Consider the following 18418-nt stretch of genomic DNA (forward strand, 5'->3'; position numbering starts at 1 on the left):
CAATCTGTTCTCTATGTCGGCATCTCCTGGCTGCCCTGCAAATAGGTTCATCAGTACCATCTTTCTGGATTCCATACATATGCATTAATATATGATATTGGCTTTCCTCTTTATGAATTAATTCACTCTGCTTACAAAAACTAGAAATAAAACTACCACACGAGCCAACAACCCACTAGTGGGCGTATACCCTGAGGAAATGGGGATGGAAAAAGACACTTGTACTCGTCTTCACTGCAGAACTATTTTCAATAGCCAGGACACAGAAGCAACCAAGCTCTACATTTGACTCATGACAGGGTCTAAGGTTTCTCCCTCTGCTGACCACTCCATTCAGACCAAGACCCTTACTTCCCCATTAGCGCGCAGTGGGGACAGACATGTATTCTTGAGGTCTCCCAGGGATGACGACAGGGAGATGTGGTCCGAATGACGTGGTGTGGAACATCCACAGCCTCCAAGGTTCTCACTATCCACCAGGACACCTGAAACCCTCCCTTGTCAACCTGAGGCTGCCCCCACTGACCTGGTCTCTCACTTCCCTGAGATGTCCCAGGAAGTGTCATGTCAAAACGCCTGATTCTCCCAGTCCTCAAAATAGGACTGGCGCCTTATGTGACTCCATTTCTTATGGGAGGAGCCTCCATCCTCACTCAGCGTCACAGCCATTAATATTGGGGACTAGGTCCCTTTGTTGAACTGGGTTTATTCCATTACAGCAAGGCTCTCACTTGCCTAAAACCACCTCCAGTGAACACCAGGGGGCACCAGAGTTGGGCAGCTCTACCCAGGGCCTCCTAGAGCCCAGTACAGGGGAGCCGCTCAGTGTGGCCCCCTTGGCGGTGTCGAAGTCTGCTCATCAGCCCTCAGGGCTTTCATCTAGGTCCTAGAGCTCCTCCGGGGGTAGAATCCGGGCCTACCCCCACAGACCAACACCTTAGCCTGAGACACTCTAGTCCACATTCAGCCGATAGCTCTGAGGGACTCTTAAGAGCCATATCACAGGGGTGGGATGTGGATGAGTCACTTTTATTACTGGGAGGGTTGGGAAAGTCCCTTCAGCTCCATTCAGGTCCTCACCTTGGTTCCGGACGAGTCCTGAACACTAAGTCTCCGCCATATGGTCGCCGCGGCTACCAGTCGATCTGCTGGGTTTCAAAGCTGAAGTGGAGGGGAGCTGCATAAGGTCCTACGTGGGGTCTCCCAGGGATGACAGCAGGGGCAGCGCGCTATGGGAACACCAGTAGCTCAATATTCATCAGTCCTTGGGTCCTCCTTGTGCGGTGTATCAGACCCCGGATGCCCCCTCCTATGAACCCGAGTCTTCCAGCTCCCAAACAAAGCCCTCGCCTTCCCAAGTCCCTAGTGGTGGGAGGCCAGCTGTGCTCTGAGCATCTCTGCTTGTCAGGTGGGTTGCCACTCTGTGAGCCTCCTTCGTTGGGGGAGAGATCCTCTCACTAGCACTGATGGTGCTCACCTTAAGTCTGGTTATGGTCAAGACACCCCCATCTGCAGATCTGGGTTCTGATCTGGCTAGAGGAGACTCAGCCCTCCCTAAGATCACACAGGTTGAATGAGCGGACCACTCAGAAGGAGCTCCTGTGGGCTAAGAATTTACAGAATTCTGTTTGGCTCCGTCTGCAGGGGTCCCCGCTAACACTCAGCATCGCATGTGAAGTCCTCCTTGGATTCAGGTCCCTCCCTCTGTGAAACTGTGGCTGATTGTATTAGACAGAGGTCTCACCTCGCTAAGACTTCCTAGACTGAAATCAACCTGACATCTGTGCCCAGAGCTTCCTGGGGACCACAGCATCAGTGATTTTCCAGGGCCTCCTTTTATAGTGTGTGCAACTGTGAGTCCACTTTCAGGTCCTGACATTGACACATGACGAATCCTGTAACTCTACTCTCTGTTTTATGAAGCTTCTTGTCTTACATCAAAGTCCTAGTCTCCTGAGAATTCCAAGTTGGAAGTCAGGATGATCTTCATGTGATCCTAGTCCATCAGGGCCTCTGAGAATAGACAGTGGGGATGCAACTTGAGTCCTTCTGATTCCTCTTGCTTAGCATCCTCACTACATCTACCACAGCCTGGGACTGCTCCTTCTACTGAGCTAAGATTCCTCTTCTTAGTCTTTGGGTGACCACTATATCAAGGGGTGATTATCTCCTTAGTCCTCCTTTATGGAGGTTCTCATATCAGCTTCTGTCCCTTGATTAAAGTCTTCCTGTGGAATGCATATTCCTACAAACAGTGAGCCGTTACCCTCTAGCAAATCTTGGACAAAATGGGTCTCAGTCCCCAAAGTGATGTAAGATTAGGAAAATGCAGCAGAAATTAAGGAACTCAGGACAGATGTTATGATGTCAAAGAGATAGAGGTGATATATTCCTGCTCTTCAGCCAGATTTAGGGTGTGTGCTTAATCGCTCAGTCATGTCCCACTCTTTGTGATGCCATATACTGTAGCCCGGCAGGCTCCTCTGTCCATGCAGATTCTCCAGGCAAGAATACTGAAGTGTGTTACATGCCCTCCACGGGGATTGTGCCCAACCCAGAGATTGAACCCAGGTCTCCCGCATTGCAGGCGCATTCTGTACCATCTGAGTCACCAGATTTAGGGTAGTTCTAAAATATTTACTTTCGGCACCTCCCTGTTTGTCCAGTGGTTATGCGCTCCCAATGCAGGGGTCCTAGGTTTGATCCCTAGTCAGGTAACTTGATCCCACTTGCCGCAACTAAAAATCTCACATCCAACAACTAAGAGTTCTCGTGCCACACCTAAAATCTCACATTCCACAACTAAAGAGCCTGCATGTGGCAACAAAGATTCCAAGTGTCCAAACTAAGACCCAGAGCAGTCAAAAAATAAATAGAAATAACTATTTTTAATTAAAACAAATAAAATGTTTACTTTCTACATAGAAGGATAGCGCCAGATAATCTTGTAAGCCCTTGATCACTTGAGGGTGTCTGAATTTCCACATGGAGGTGATCATTTGCTAACTGAGCATTATCTCCTTCTCTCCTTTATTCACACCTCTTAATTATTTTGGTGTTTGTATTGCCTTGGCTATGTATTTCATCCCAGTGTTTTCGTCACAGTGTCCTTCTTTCTGTCACTCAAGATACATGTTGGAGTGTTAAAAGACAGTGAATTAACTGACTCATGAGCACCTCAGGCCGGGACAAGTGGAAGGGTACATGCTGTGGTTAAATTCAGACCAGCACACTAGGCCCAGCTCTGTCTCTTATCAGTTGTGAGGACTTGGGTCCATCCCCAAAATCCAGGAACCTCAGGTGAAGTGGCTTTTGTAGAGCTAGTGGCAAGTAGCTAAAGCACCTTGCGCACTGCCTAGAGCACACTTAGACTTTACACAATATCTCTTTTTACTATGATCATGATTATTTTCATCCTGGAGGATACCACCGACCCTGAGGAATCTTTTAAATCCAGGAGATGTCAGAGAATCTGTGGCATTCTTGCACATGGAACACCAAATCAGTCCAAAATGCTGTTTACAAAGAATCTTTCATTTCCACTACTAAATCATATTTTGAGTGTGGGTGTAGTTTTTTAACTGAATGAAATTTAAATAATCTAGAATTTGGTTCCAAAACTAACTCTTTCTTCCAAGCTGCTCTTTCATTTAAACAACTCCTAGAGAGTTGCCTAGTGGCCCAGTAGCTAAGTGGCTTAGAATCTGTGCTCCAAATGCAGGGGGCCTGGGTTCCACCCCTGATCAGGGAACTAGACCCCACACACCACAAGTAATAGTTCACATGCCACAACTAAAGATCCTATATACCAGAACTAAAACATTCCTCATCCTGGAACTAAAGAACTCTCAGGGTGCAAGGAAGATCAAGGATCCTGGATTCCAAAGATAAGACCAAGCACAGCCAAATAAATAAGTAACTAAATAAAATAAGCCCCTACCTTCATCAATTTCACCATCACATCACCTATAATATACTCATCTCATACACTTTGCGGAATTATCAACACAGCCAAAACTGCTGAATGGAATGCTCTTTCAATAAAATGAGCTCTGTTTCCACGACTCACAGCACAGTGTCAGCCCACTGGCTTCTGAGTTTCCGGTTTCATTCTACTATTACTTTTATTTCACAGAATCTCCTTGGAGATGATGTGCATGAAACATCTAGGTTGTGCACTGTGTTCACGGGCACTGGGACAGGAGCACAGGGCACATTCCATCCCCTCCCCAGGGGGGATTTCTCTCTGGTCTACTCAAGTTGCTGTTTAGTCACTTGGTAGTGTCTGACCCTTTTCTATCCCATGGACTGAACAGATTGCTCTGTCCATGGGATTCTCCAGGCAAAAATACTGGATTGGGTAGCCATTTCCTCCTCCAGGGGATCTTCCTGATCCAGGGAATGAACCCACATGTCCTGCATTGGCAGGTGGATTCTTGACCACTGAGCGGCCTGGGAAGCCTGATAATTGAAAAGTAATTGTTCAGGAATTGTTCCATTCCAGTCTTAAGTCTCTCAACTTTGAGACCCACCATCTGAGGGTCTGGCCTCTATTTAGTGTTTCCACAGCCTCCCTGGTGGGCTCAACATGTAGCCTAACTTAAAATTACCTCTCAGGGACATTTATTGTCCTAAAGTCTCCAAGTGCCTTGCCTCAGTGTATTTACACTAGACTCCTCATGAGGAAGCCCTCAATCTCCTCACCTCCTTACACCTCATTTTTATTGGGCCCCTAGATCTTTATTCATGAGCTACTTTATATGAATTGTTCTCTTAGACTCTAGAATTCTATAGGAAATGGTTCGGTTTATTTTTCTTAGCATCCCCAATACTACTCAGAAGCCTCCAAAGAACAGATGCTAAATTGATATTTGAAGAATTACAGTGAAAGTGTGCAAGAAGTAAAGTTTACTGGGTTTTCACTTCTCCCACATTCTTAAATAAGCTAAGCCAATCCAGGTATATAACTTCAGTTTTACAAAGAAAGACTATAAGGAATAAAACAAACCAAGAAGTGAATACCTCTCAAGACTTTTTTTTCTGTATCTGATAATCACACAGACTTCACTGTGGAATAATTTCCATTTTTGCAAAAAATCCATATTTCAATATTATGTTTTCTTATTCTGAATGACAAGAAATGATTGAAGGATTTCAGTCTGTGCTATGTAATATGAAAATTCTTATTTTTCAACTTGATAATCTGCAGTACAAGGGGGAGCTGTGCCATTAGTATACTTAGACTCTGAAGCTAAACACATCTTTAATTAAAAGGAACGACATTTAAAAACAGAAAAAAAGAAAAACCTCTAATTTTTGCATATTGTATAGGATCGGAAATACATTACATGCTGTGTTTCCATGAGAAACACCTTGGCCCTCTGCTAGTTGGAAGATTGCTTGCTTTCTTGAAATGCAATGTGAAGTATCTGCTCAGACTTCACTAGGGGTGGGAGGAGCTTTGGACATGCTCTGGAAATTGCACTGGCCCTGGCACCATAGGAGCCCTGGCTGCAGCTCTGGCTCTGGCTCTCTCTTCTTCAGCTCTCAAAGCCTCTTCATACCAGGATGCGAAGGCACTGCACTTGGTATCACTGACATTAGCCCCAAACTCCCACATTCTTTTATATATCTATATCTATCATGGAAGCACTCCATATTAGTTTACAAAGATCATGCTCATTATTTTTTATAGCTGTATAGTACTCCACTCTGTGGATATATATCATGTTCCTTCAGTTAACATGTTCATGGATATGTAAGTATTTTCATACGGTTGTGAATGTCTCTTCAGGGTTATTTTCTGAAAACTCTAATTACTGGCTCAAATGTAAAAGCATATTTAGTTTTCTGATAATACCAAGATGTGTTTAGGCTCTAATCTTATTCTTTGGCATGTTGCTGTCAAAGAATGACATTAGTACATTCTCTAACACTATATACAAAAATAAACTGAAAATGGATTAGAGACCTAATATGAGTGGAAACTATAAAACTCTTAGAAGGCACTATGAGTGGGACATTCTTTGATATAATTCATAATAATATTTTTTTGGATCTGTCTCCTTATGCTAGGAAAATAAAAGCAAAAATAAATAAATGAGATGTATTTAAAGGTAAAAACTTTTGCACAGCAAAGGAAACCATCAACAAAATGAAAAGACAACCTACTATATGGGAAAAAATATTTGCCAATGATATAACCAATAAGGGGTTAATATCCAAAATATATGAACAGCTTACATAACTCAACAATTTAAAAAAAGAATTTAAAAAATGGGCAGAAGACTTAAATACACATTTTTCCAAAGAAGACATACAAATGGCCGAGAGGCACGTGAAAAGATGTTCAACATCATTAATCATCATATGAATGCAAATTTAAACCACAATGAGGTATTATCTTATGCCAGCAGAAGGGCTATCATCCAAAAGGAACAGAAGTAACAAATGTTGGTGAGCATGTGGACACGATCTGTACACTGTTGGTGGGAATGTCAATTGGTACAGCCACCATGGATAACAGTAAGGAGGGTCCTCAAAATCTAAAACCAGAACTAACACATGACCCAGAAAACCCACTCCCGGGTGTATATCTGAAAAAAAAAAAAAAAAGGACCCACTAATTTGGATGGTCTCCGTCAGGTACTCGATGCTTGTCTGAGTCTAAGGGTTTCCACTGCTCGTCTCCCCTTCCCCTCCAGCCTCATCTACTCTCTGCCAGTGACCCCACCCCAGTCCAACCTCCCTGTTTATTAAGAAGGCACCTGTGTCTGGCAGAGCCAGTGTGAGATGAAGAGATAGTCCTTCCCAGCCACCAGATAGTCAGGAGTTTTGGCCGGACCTTCACACACTGATAGTGAGGAGTCAGGCAAAAAGCACAGACTGTGGCGCTGAAATGGATTAATAAGGAACTTAGTGAGGTGGCCAGGGACCCTCCAGCACAATATTCTACAGGTCCAGTTGGGGATGATACATTTCACTGGGAAACCACAATTATGAAAAAGAATGGCAGCCCGTATTGAGGCAGTGTATTCTCTGTGCCAATTCATTTCCCTAAAGACTACCCGTTCACACTACCTAAGGTTGCATTTGCAACAGATTTATCATCCAGACATGAACACTAATGGCAGCACTAGGTTCGCTACTCTAAGATCACTGTGGTCTCTTGCTTCCATGATTTCTACAGTTCTGGTATCTATTTGTCCCTGCTGTGTTTCGAACCCCAATGACCCCCTCCCTAGTGCCAGAGGTTGCACAGATCTATAAAACAGACAGAGATAAGTACAACAGAATTTTTCAGGAATGGACTCAGAAGTATGCCATGTAATGCTAACTTAAAGTCAGAATAACCTGCATTAAAGCTTGAATAAACTTTAAATTACTGTTTAAAATGAAAAAAAAAATCCACTAATTCAAAAATTCCATGCACTCCAATGTTCATAGCAGCATTACTGACATTTGCCAAGGTACAAAAGTAATCTATATGTATACAACCTACACACACACACACACACACACACACGCACGCGTGTGTGCACACATAATGGAATATTACTCAGTCATTAAAAAGAATGAACTTTTGCAATCTTTCAACAACATGTATGGAGTTGGAGGATATTATGCTATTAATTAGTAAATAGTTGGATGGTATTAATGAAATAAGTGAGACAGAGGAAGACAAATGCTGTATGATACTACTGACATGGAGAATTTAAAAAATAAAAGACTAGGGGAATGAAGCAGACTCACAGATATAGAGAACAAGCTAGTGGTTACCAGTGGGGAGTGGCAAGCAGGAGGTGAAGGGCAGGGACAGAAGACTAAGAGGTGCAAATTAATATGTATACAATAAGCAACAAGGATATATTGTACAACAAAGGGGATATAGCCAATATTTATAATAACTGTAAATGGAACATAACCTTTAAAAACTATGAAGCACTTTGTTAATCATCTGTAATTTATAAAATATTGTACATCAACTATGAAAATGAAGTGAAAGTATTAGTTGCTCAGTCTTGTCCAACTCTTTTTGACCACATAGACTGTAGCATACCAGGCCCCTTTGTCCATGGAATTCTCCAGGCAAGAATACTGGAGTGGGTAACCATTTCCTTCTTCAGGGGATGTTCCTGACCCAGGGATTGAACCCAGGTCTCCTGCCTTTCATGCAGATTCTTTGCCATCTGAGCCACCAGGGAAGCCCACATCGACTATGTCTCACTTTAAAAAAATCTACTCTCCCAGGAACTTTCACATATACAATACAGTATTATTAACTATGGGGTTCTCTGGTGGCTCAGCAGTAAAGAATCTTCCTGTTGATGCAGGAGATGAGGGTTTGATTCCTGGGTCGGGAGGATCCCCTGGAGAAGGACATGGCAACTGAATCCAGTATCCTTGCATGGAAAATTCCCTAGACAGAGGAGGCTGGCAAGCTACAATCCATGGGGTTGCAGAGAGTAGGAAACCACTTGGCGACTTAACAACAATGATTAACTAGTCACCATGCTGTACATTATATCTCCAGGACTTCTTTATTTTGTACATGAAAGTTGTGAACGTTTATGCCGTTTGGCCACGTACACCCATTTCATCCATCCTCCAACCCCCACTTGCGGCAACCACTAATCTATTCTCTGTGAGTTCATTTTTCAAAAATCTTCACACATAAGTGAGATTATATAGTATTTGTCTTTGTCTGACTTATTTCACTTAGCATAATGCCCTCAAGGTGCAACTGTGTTACTGCAAATGGCCAGATTTCCTCTTTTTTTTATTGGCTAAATAATATCTGAGTGAGGATGAGAGTGTGTGTGTGTGTGTGTGTGTGTGTGTGTGTGTCTCTATGTGACACTATCTTTATCCATTCATCCATTAATGGACAGTTATGTTGTTTTCATAACTTGGTTATGGTAAATAATGTTTCAATGAACATGGGGGGTGCAGATATCTTTTCCAGGTGTTGGCTTCATTTCTTTCAGCTAAATTTCCAGGAGTAGACTTGCCAGATCACATGGTAGTTCTATTTTCAATTTTTTTATGAGCATCTATACTATTTTCCATAGTGGCTGCATCAATTTACATTTTCATAAACCCACATTTTCTTTAATAATTTAAGTATATCCTAAATGCAAAAGTTATATATGCTCCAAAATTTAAAAGGTATGTATCTTTGAAATTTAGGAATGAGAGACTGAATACAGTAAGCTAGACCCATAACTGAACCACTTTAAATTTTTTTTCTCTTCTTATCCTATCTTAGTGTGGGGTTTTTCACATTACCAAGGATACCCCTATTCCAATGCCATGTAATCTTGCTCTGGATCACACAGATGATTTAAAAGTTTTCAGTTTGTATTTCAGAAAGCAAAATTCTTATTTCTATACCTGGTAAACAGCAATAAGTGTGTGACCCCGTGTCATTCATAAGCTTATGATCTGAATCTAAATAAACTTAGTACTGAAAAGAAAATCACTTGAAAATTACCGCCTCACCCCCCGCAAGAAAAGGATAAGTCAAAAAGTTATTGATGCATATCAGGAACACAGGTTGACAGGCTTTTCTGATCACAAAGTGAAGAACAGTTTCAGACCACACTAGAGGTGAGACGAGTGGCTGGATGCGGCCATGGATTGGGCACTGGCCACAGTAGGGCCATCACTGCCCGAGGTAGAAGTGCCAGCCCTGGCTGCAGCCCTGGCTCCAGTGCTCTCTACGTCCTCTCTCCAAGTCGCCTGATAATGGGGGCAGGAATGCAGTGGGGACAGTATATTTGACCTTGGCCAAAAACTCCAGGGCTTCTACCTTGCTGGTTTCCATAGTGGCTCTCAGACCCCACAGGAGTGCTCTCGTATCCCCCCATAGCGAGGGGGATCGCGGCCAGGCAGGGGGATTGTGACCAGGCAGTGCGAAGAGAAATGAATTGACAATATGTCAGCCTCAGACTGGGAGGAGTGGAACATTATGGACTCTAGAGCAATTCAGACCAGGCTCTACACTCAGTTCCATCACTTTATCAGCCTGGAGAATAGAAGTTCTTTGTCTGCTAAGTGAATTTGATAAGCCTTGTCTTACAGAAGTATCAGAACATATGTAGCTTGTGCAAAGCACCTGGCACTGCAGCTGGCAATGTTTAGGTCTTATGATGCTTATTTTCATACCAGAAGAAAATCTATGGGAATTTCTACCTTCATCTATGGGAATTTTTCTTTACCCAGGAGAAACTAGAGACTATGTGGTCTTCTAAACAAAGAAAGCTAAGTCAATCAAACTGCTGTAGGGCTTCCCCGGTGGCTCAGTGGTAAAGAATCTACCTGACAACCAGATGTCAGTTCAATCCCTGGGTTGTGAAGATCCCCTGGAGAAGGAATTGGCAATCCACTCCAGTATTCTTGCCTGCAAAGTTCCATGGACAGAGGAGCCTGCCAGGCTACTGTCCATGGGCCCACAATGAGTCAGACACGACTTAGCAACTAAACAAGTAATCCTAAGTAAATTTTCTCTATCAGAGAATATGTTATTGAATTTAGAGGCAAGTGTTTTACCAGGATGCAATGCAAAACCTTATAGAATTTGTGTCAAGGACCAGTAATTCCCCTGCCTCCCAAAGCCCTCCCGACAAAACACCCCGATTTTCATGTATTTCACCACCACTAAAATCTAGCCCTGCTCAGGAGGTCTACTAGATTACACTCGAGATACCCTCATGTTTGGAGTGTGCTGGGGCTTCTTCCGTTCAGGGCCCAGAGTGCCAGTACGGTGACGTCTCAACATCCCATCACAAAGGAGAGAGTAATATGCATCAAACACCTGGTTTGTGGACTGTGTTCACCTGCACTGGGGCAGGAGCACTGGACACCATCTGTTCTTTCCCCCAGGTGGAGATTCCCTCTGGTTGACTCACAATCTCAGGGTAACTGTTCAGGGAAGCTTCTCATTTGTCTCAGCCTCCCAACTTTGAGGCCCACCATCTGGGGATCTGGGCCCGGCTCACCATTATCACAGGTTCATCCAGCCCACCACGCAGCCAACTTAAAATGACCTCCCAGGAAGGAACAGGAAGACAAAGAAGATGTATATTATGATTAGCTTTCCAGCCCCACCTTAGCCTCTCACAACTTAAAAGGTTGGGAGTGTTGGTCGAACGCAGTGAAATAGTTGCCTCAGGCCTGACTAGGGGCTGGAGGGACTGCTAGACGTGACTTTGGAGCACACACTGGCCTTGGCAGGACTATAAACCCTGACTGCAGCTCGGGCTCTCTCGTCATCCTCTCTCAGAGCCTTTTCATAATCGGGTGGGAAGGCACTGGGGATGTTACCATTGACCTTGGCCAAAATACCAAACCTCAAAGTTTTGGTTTAAGAGAATAAAGGCTGAGAGAATTTATACCTCACTGCTCTCATCCCAACTCCCTCCCCAGCATCCTCCCTGATTTTTGTCACTTGTCTTAGATCATCACACCACCTTCCTTATGGAATCACTGCTCATATACTCAACACATCTACAGGCAGGTACAGGGTCTCCTTTATCTTTGCATCACCCCCACCAGCACAGAACCTTCTGAAGAGCAGATGCTCAAGTAAAGATGGGAATAAAGGAGCCACCAAGCAAGGAATGTAGTTTCTTATTGTTTTTATTGGCATTCTTGAATAAGCTAACAACATCTAAATATATCGCTAAGGGTACTACTGAATGTTATAGAGAGATAAAGGTGAATAACATAAATCAAAACTTGACTACAGCTTACTTCGTTTTCATCTGTTTTAAAACTACAACGTTCTTTCACATTTCCAAGAAAATTACTATTCCAAAGCTATGTTATCTTGTTCTGGATCCCCAAAAGATGAAGGATTTTCTGAATTACACTACACAGTACCAAAACTCTTACTCTTAGATCTGACAGACAACAACAAATCTGTGATCCATGTCATTCGTAAATTTGGATTCTGAATCTAAACAAACATGCTAGGAAATGAAACAACGTTTGAAAGGTAATAGTGTAAAACAGGAATACAAAGAAGATACGTATTGACATTTCCAGCCCTACTTTAGCCTCTCACTTCTTGAAAGGTTGGCAGTATTGGTCAAACAAAGTGAAGCTGCTGCCTGAGAACTCACTGGGCACTGGACGGATCTCTGGGTGGGACCCTGGAGCGGGCAGTGGCCCTGGCAGCACCACGAGACCTAACTAGAGATCTGCCTCGGGATCTCTTCTCTTCTCCCAAAGCTTCAGCATAATGGAACGGGAAAGCACTGGGGATGGTACTACTGATCTTGGCCAAAAACTCCAGCACCTTCATCTTGCTGGTTTCAGCGTAGGCTCTTGAGCCCCATAGGAACTCATAGCTCAGGGGATCGCTGTCGGGAATCTGACGATACACCAGGTAATTCTGCTGCACCCACTCTTCCGTGATGAGCTTCCTGGGATCCCCAAAGATTACATGCTGCTTTCCATCATAGATGCCCAGAACATTCAGGAACTCCCAGACATCAGCCTCAGAGGCGCGGTTGCCATTCACGTAGATCACATTCAGCAGAGGCATCAGAAGCCCATTCTTTGGCACCTCACAGCTGCTGCTCAGCACCTCATCACTGATGAGGCCTATCTTGCTGACCAGGGTATAGGAGTAACCATTTGGCTTGACTTCCTTCAATTCAAGACCGAATGACAGCTCCATGCATTTAGCTGCTCTCCTGAGGATCTCGGGGAAGCGTGTCTTGTACCTTTTGTGAAAAAGATTCAGCATATCTATCTTCCTAATGGGCTCTTTCATCTTAAACTGATCAAGCAGGAAATTGACCAACACTCCTGCCTTCTCAGTCAGAGGATCTAGAGGAGCGGTCTTAACAGAGGTTGAGGCCCGGGAAGAATTTTCACGTTCCTCAACTTGGCCCCTGCCACGTGCTTTAGATCTGGGGCATGAAGCCCCTGCAACAGGAGAGCTAGTGGCTGCAGCTCCCTGAGGCTTCTGGCCCGCACCGGCAGGTGGGGAGCCTGGGGGCGTACTCCCAGAAGTAGGGGTGGGGGTGGCAGCAGCCTGAGCATTCCCGAGATCCTTGGTCTCCATGCGTGCCTGGCGGCGTTTCTCACGCCCACGGTGCTTGCTCTTCTGCCTCCGAGGCATTACTATCAGCAGGCACAGCTGGCAGGGAAGCAGGCAGGCAAGTAGGTGATGCTGGAACCTGGAGAAGGGAAGATGAGTGGATGAGCTCCTTCAGCATGGAGGGAATAAGGCTGCTCTGCCCGTTTCCTTGAGAGCCCTACTCTAGGAACCGCTGGCCTCTTGTTCTTGGTCAGCCTATCCCCTGAGAACCCTGTGTAGAAGTGAGAGCGTTCCAGCCTCAGGCCACAGCCTGCCTGTGGCTGCCTCCAATGACAGAAGATCCTGGGAGTGGGGCCCTTTCTGGGTCCCTTCATTCACACACACAACTGTCACATCAGCTCTTAGTGGGGCCGGGACCCCTGCCATGTGCTGCTTGAAAGGCGACACCTCAAAGCTCCCTGGGACCCATGAGAAGGAGCCAAGTCATGGACACTGTAGGGGTGGATGGCACTGGCAGTTCTGGGGGCCTGCTCTGTCCTGAACTCGGTTCTCCACCATTCAGGGTCCTCATCTTGTCAACACCAAGGGTGTGGGCCCCTCCCTCCTGCCTCTGGTGCTGCCCCTTCAGGTGAAGAACCTCATCTCCCTTAGAAATGACACAAAGAAATGAGGGGCCTCAGCAGAGGATCAGGCAAGACTCTAGTGTTCGTTTGATTAGCTGCAAGGGGGAGCGTGCTACCTTCAGTCCTCATTCGCAGTCCCCACTTTGACTCCTGGGAGCATCTGGGGGCTCCTTTCTCTCCTGGCTTGAGGACCTCTCTTCACAGCAAGGCCAACGGCTCCCTAAGATCAAACGGGGAAAGCCAGGGTGGCCTTACCTGGCCCTACCACCCATGGTCCCTGGGGCCTGAAGAACTGCAGCAGGAGGTTGAGGCCCTGTAATGGGTGCTATTCATGCAAGGTCCCCAGATTTTACTCAGGGGAGAGTCTAAGATTCCTTCCTCTGCTGACTCATTAGACTAAGACCCTCACTTCCCTGTTAGCTGTGAGTGAGGCACACACACTTCTGCCCGCCATGTATGCCTGGGGGCACCAAGGAGTGACAGTGCGAGGAATTCTGGGAGTTTCCCAAAGTCCTCAGCATCTTCTCTGTGAGTCCTGGAAAATGTTAGAAATTCTCCCTCTGCTGACCTGAGCACGCTGAGGTTCCCAAGGTGAAAGAAAGTGTGAGCCACCTCTAGTCATCCCTGTCCCTGACCTCCCTGGGATGGCAGCAGGGGCTGGACTCTGTGGGACTTCACTGTTCTGTCATCACTGGCCCCTTTCGTCCTCACTTGGATGTGATTTATGTTCCTCCCTTAGTCCACACTGAGTTTTCTGGCCTCAGATCAAGGCCCACATCTCCCTGAGTTCCTGGGGCTGAAAGTGAGGGGTGACATCTGGCAATCTCTGCTTGAGGCGCCCCTGGGCAGACAGGGACTGGGACTTTGCAGGCCCCCACTGCTTTGGGTAGGTGCTCAACTAAGTCATCTCTCTGGGTCTTTATCATGACTCTGTGACTCCTGGCAAGACCAGGAAATCTCTGTCTCTTCTTGAGATCTCTCCCCTCCTACTAAGTCCCCCATCTCCCTGAGACCCACTAGAAAGCAGCGACATTTTCCCGATCTCTAGCTACAGCTGTGTGTGGATTCCTCATGCGGACAGTCAGGAAGAGATTCTGCACTGCCCTCTGTTGTTGCGGGGTAGCTGGATGGTCCCTCAATTCTTAGGTCCTCTTCTGGGCTCCTGGTAATAGCTGCAAATGCTCCAGTGGCGGACCTGAACCCATACCCCCATCAACGAGGTTCCTCATCTCCCTGCGAGGCTCTGCGCAGAAGCAAGTGGGGGTCATCTGATCCCCATGCCTGGGTCTCCCAGGTCTGAGAGGAGTGATGTACTATGTGGTTCACTTCCTTCTGGGTGGGGTTCTCACATGTTCATTCAGTGTTACCACTGTGACTCCTTTTAGGAACCGGGCTTCCTCCCTATGTTGAATGAGGCCTCACCCATCAGCGTCAAACCTGAATATCCCTGAAACCATCCTTGGAGAAAATGAGAGGGTGTCTCTGCCTGAGAGCTCTAACCCAGCTTCCCAGGGCGATGGCAGAGCTGGCACTCTGTGTGGGCTCCTCTGTGCTGGGGGAGTCAGTTGTCTCCTTCCTTACATAGAATTGGTGCTTCAACATCTCTCACGGCCTAGGACTCCTCGTTTTCTCCTAACCTGGGCAGGCAGACCTGAAACCAAGGCCCTCATCTCCCTCAGACCCCACAGGAAGAAGTCAGGGGCACCAGAACTGGCCAGCTCTTCCCTGGACCCCCAGAGCTGACACCTGAGGGGGCATCAGATGTGGCTCTCTCTACCGTGTATGGATCTTCCCCTCGACACCACATCCTTCCTGGGACTCTGCCTTCTGCAGACCTGAGCCCAAGACCCTGTGAAAAGTCTTCACCTTTCCCGGACCCAAGCTGACAGAGTGAGACACATTCCACCAAAAATTATTTGGGGCTATGCTGCTAACCAAAAGGGCAGCACTCTCGACCCCCACCCCCTGCCCCAGTTCTGGAGTCAGGGGCTCCCTCAGTCCTCACTCAGGATTCTGGCCTCCAGTTTGGGTAGGGTTTGGGGTCTTCCCTCTGCTGACCTGAGTCTGCATGCCCCAGAGCAAAGCTCTCACCTCCCTGAGTGCCTAGAGGAGATGCTGGGGGCTCCATATCCAGCTACCTTGTTTGGGGATGCCCAGATCTGAGAGCGGGGCTGGTCCTTAGTGTAGCAATCCACTTGGATGCCAGGCCTGCTGACTAGCACTGAAGGTCCTAACTTGACTCCTTCTAAGGCTGAGACTCCTCCCTAAGCCTAATGGGTTACCTTATCTATCATTCTATGTCTTTATTTATTTACCTTTCACACCCATTGCTTTTTATTATGTAACTGGTAGTTACATCTTAACCTTTCTCACCTATTTCTCTTCTCCCCCACGCCCCTAACCCTAACCCCCATCAACCATCTGTTTTTTCTCTCTTGCTTCTACAATTGTTTCTGTTTTTCAGATTCCTCACAGAAGTGAAATCATATAGTATTTCGTTTTCTCTGACTCATTTCACTAAACATACATAATACCCTCTAGGTCCATATCCTTTTATATAAAGGCCTTTCTCTACCTGAACGTCCCTTATCCACAACGCCTGCCAGCCCCCGCACACCATGCAAAAAATGACGGGTTCTCTCAGCCTGAATTACTCTATGGTAATTTGGACCCCTATGGACTCCTATGGGGTCCAAACCTTCCCATTCTAATGCCTAATGATCTGAGCGGGAGGGGATGTAATAATAACAGAAATAAAGTAAACAATGTAATGCGCTTGAAGCATCCTGAAACCATCCCTTTAGCCTACCCTACCCTACCCTCATGCCACCCCACCCTCCTTTGTCCACCGCATCACACCCCATCCCACACTGCACCCCACCCCATGCAAAAACTGTCTTCCAAGAAACCGGTCCCCTGGTGCCAAAAAGATTGGGGGCCACTACTGCGCGGCACTGCAGCATTGGTGGCAGGAATGGCTTCTGTGCAGCCACCACTTTGGAAGGAGATAGCCCTGTGAGCACTGAAAGCCCCATCTTTTCACCTGTTGAGGGCAAATACCACTTCCAACGCATAAAGAGTCCATCCTCTTTCAACAAAGCCGCCCGAGCCGCCACCGACCCTTCACGTGGCAACAAGATGGCTCCTCGGCCCGCAACTCCGGACAGGGGATCTTACACTGCAGATTGCAGGGGTGGGATGCGGTTGGGTCACTTTTCTTACAGGGAGGGCTTGGGAAATTCACTTCAGCTACATTCAGGTCCTCACCTTGGCTCCGGACGAGTCCAGCACACAATCTCCGCTGAACAGACGCTGCAGCTACCAGTCGCGCTCCTCGCCTTGGAAGCGGAAAAGAGGGGCCCTGCATACGTTCGTACGTGGGGTCTCCTAGGGGTGGGGCAGGGGCAGGAGGCGGGGGCGAGGCAGGGGCAGGAGGCGGGGGCGGGGCGCTACAGAAACCCGGTAGTTCAATATCCATCCAGCCCTGGGTCCTCCTGTGCAGTGTATCAGAGCCCAGGACACCTCCTTCTATGAACCCGAGTCCTCCAGCTCCCAAACGAAGCCCTCGCCTTCCCAAGTCCCTAGTGTCGGGAGTCAGGTTGCTGCTCTGAGCATCTCTGCTTGTCAGGAGGGGGCGCCACTCTGTGAGCCTCCCTCGTAGGGGGAGAGACCCTCTCACTAGCACTGATGGTCCTCACCTTAAGTCCGGTTATGGTCAAGATGCCCCCCTCTGCAGATCTGGGGTCCGATTCTGCTAGAGGAGGCCCTGTCCTCCCTAAGATCACACAGGTTGAATGAGGGGACCACTCAGAAGTAGCTCTTCTGGGTCTCTCAGGGCTAACAATTTACAGAAATCTGTTTGGCTCCCTCTCCAGGGGTCCTGTCTAACACTCAGCATCGCATGTGAGGTCCTCTTTGGGTTCAGGTCCGTCCCTCTGTGAAACAGGCTGATCCTATTAGACAAAGGCCTCACCTCGCTGAGACTTTCCAGACTGAAATCAACCTGACATCTGTGCCCAGCGCTTCCTGGTGACCACAGCATCAGCGATTTTCCAGGGCCTCCTTTTATAGTGTGTGCTACCATGCATTCACTTTCAGGTCCTCACATTGACTCATGACGAATCCTGTAACTCCACTCTCTATTTTTATGAAGCTGCTTGTCTTACATCAAGGTCCTAGTCTCCTGAGAATTCCAAGTGGGAAGTCAGTGTGATCCTCATGTGATCGTAGTCCATCAGGGCCTCTGAGACCAGACAGTGGGGATGCAACTCTAGTCCTTTCGGATTCCTTTTGCTCAACATACTACATCTACTACAACCTGGGTCTCTGCCTTCTACTGATCTAACATTCCTCTTCTTAGTCTTTGGATGACCACTATATTCAGCAGTGACAGCCCTCCTTCATGGAGGTTCCCATATCAACATCTGTCACTTGATTAAAGGCTTCCTGGGAAATGCATATTCCTACAGACATTGAACAGTTAACCTCTAGCAAATGTTGGAGAAAACAGGTCTTGGTCCCAAAAGTAATCTAAGATTAGGAACATGCAGCAGAAATCAAGAAACTCGGGAAAGAGGTTATGCTGTCAGAGAAAAAGAGCTGATATATTCCTTCTCTTCAGCCAGATTAGGGTGTCTGCTTATTTGCTCAGTCATATCTGACACTTTACAACACTATGGACTGCAGCCTGCCAGGCTCCTGTGTCCATGGGGATTCTCCAGGCAAGAATACTGGAGTGGGTTGC

The 18418-nt window shown here is 46.6% G+C and overlaps 2 protein-coding genes and 1 pseudogene across 2 annotated transcripts in view; 1 reads left to right on the forward strand and 2 right to left on the reverse strand.

Moving 5' to 3' along the window:
• LOC133243529 (melanoma-associated antigen B2-like) overlaps positions 1 to 18418 on the reverse strand; it is a 203290-nt gene that overhangs the window by 37695 nt on the left and 147177 nt on the right. The gene's annotated exons all lie outside the window — the stretch shown is intronic.
• On the forward strand, positions 5745 to 7406 carry LOC133242664 (ubiquitin-conjugating enzyme E2 D3-like; annotated as a pseudogene).
• LOC133243524 (melanoma-associated antigen B1-like) lies at positions 11623 to 17084 on the reverse strand. The gene is made up of 2 exons (XM_061410505.1): positions 16942 to 17084; positions 11623 to 13190 (listed from the first exon to the last, which is right to left on the reverse strand). The coding sequence occupies exon 2, from the start codon at positions 13130 to 13132 to the stop codon at positions 12122 to 12124; it is 1011 nt and encodes a 336-aa protein (XP_061266489.1). The 5' UTR covers positions 13133 to 13190; positions 16942 to 17084; the 3' UTR covers positions 11623 to 12121.

This window comes from Bos javanicus, chromosome X (assembly GCF_032452875.1).
Source record: "Bos javanicus breed banteng chromosome X, ARS-OSU_banteng_1.0, whole genome shotgun sequence".
NCBI lineage: Eukaryota > Metazoa > Chordata > Mammalia > Artiodactyla > Bovidae > Bos > Bos javanicus.

What these genes read in the sequence shown, in the direction of transcription:
- LOC133243524 (XM_061410505.1), bottom strand. Translation starts at nt 13,132, where the DNA reads ATGCCTCGGAGGCAGAAGAGCAAGCACCGTGGGCGTGAGAAACGCCGC.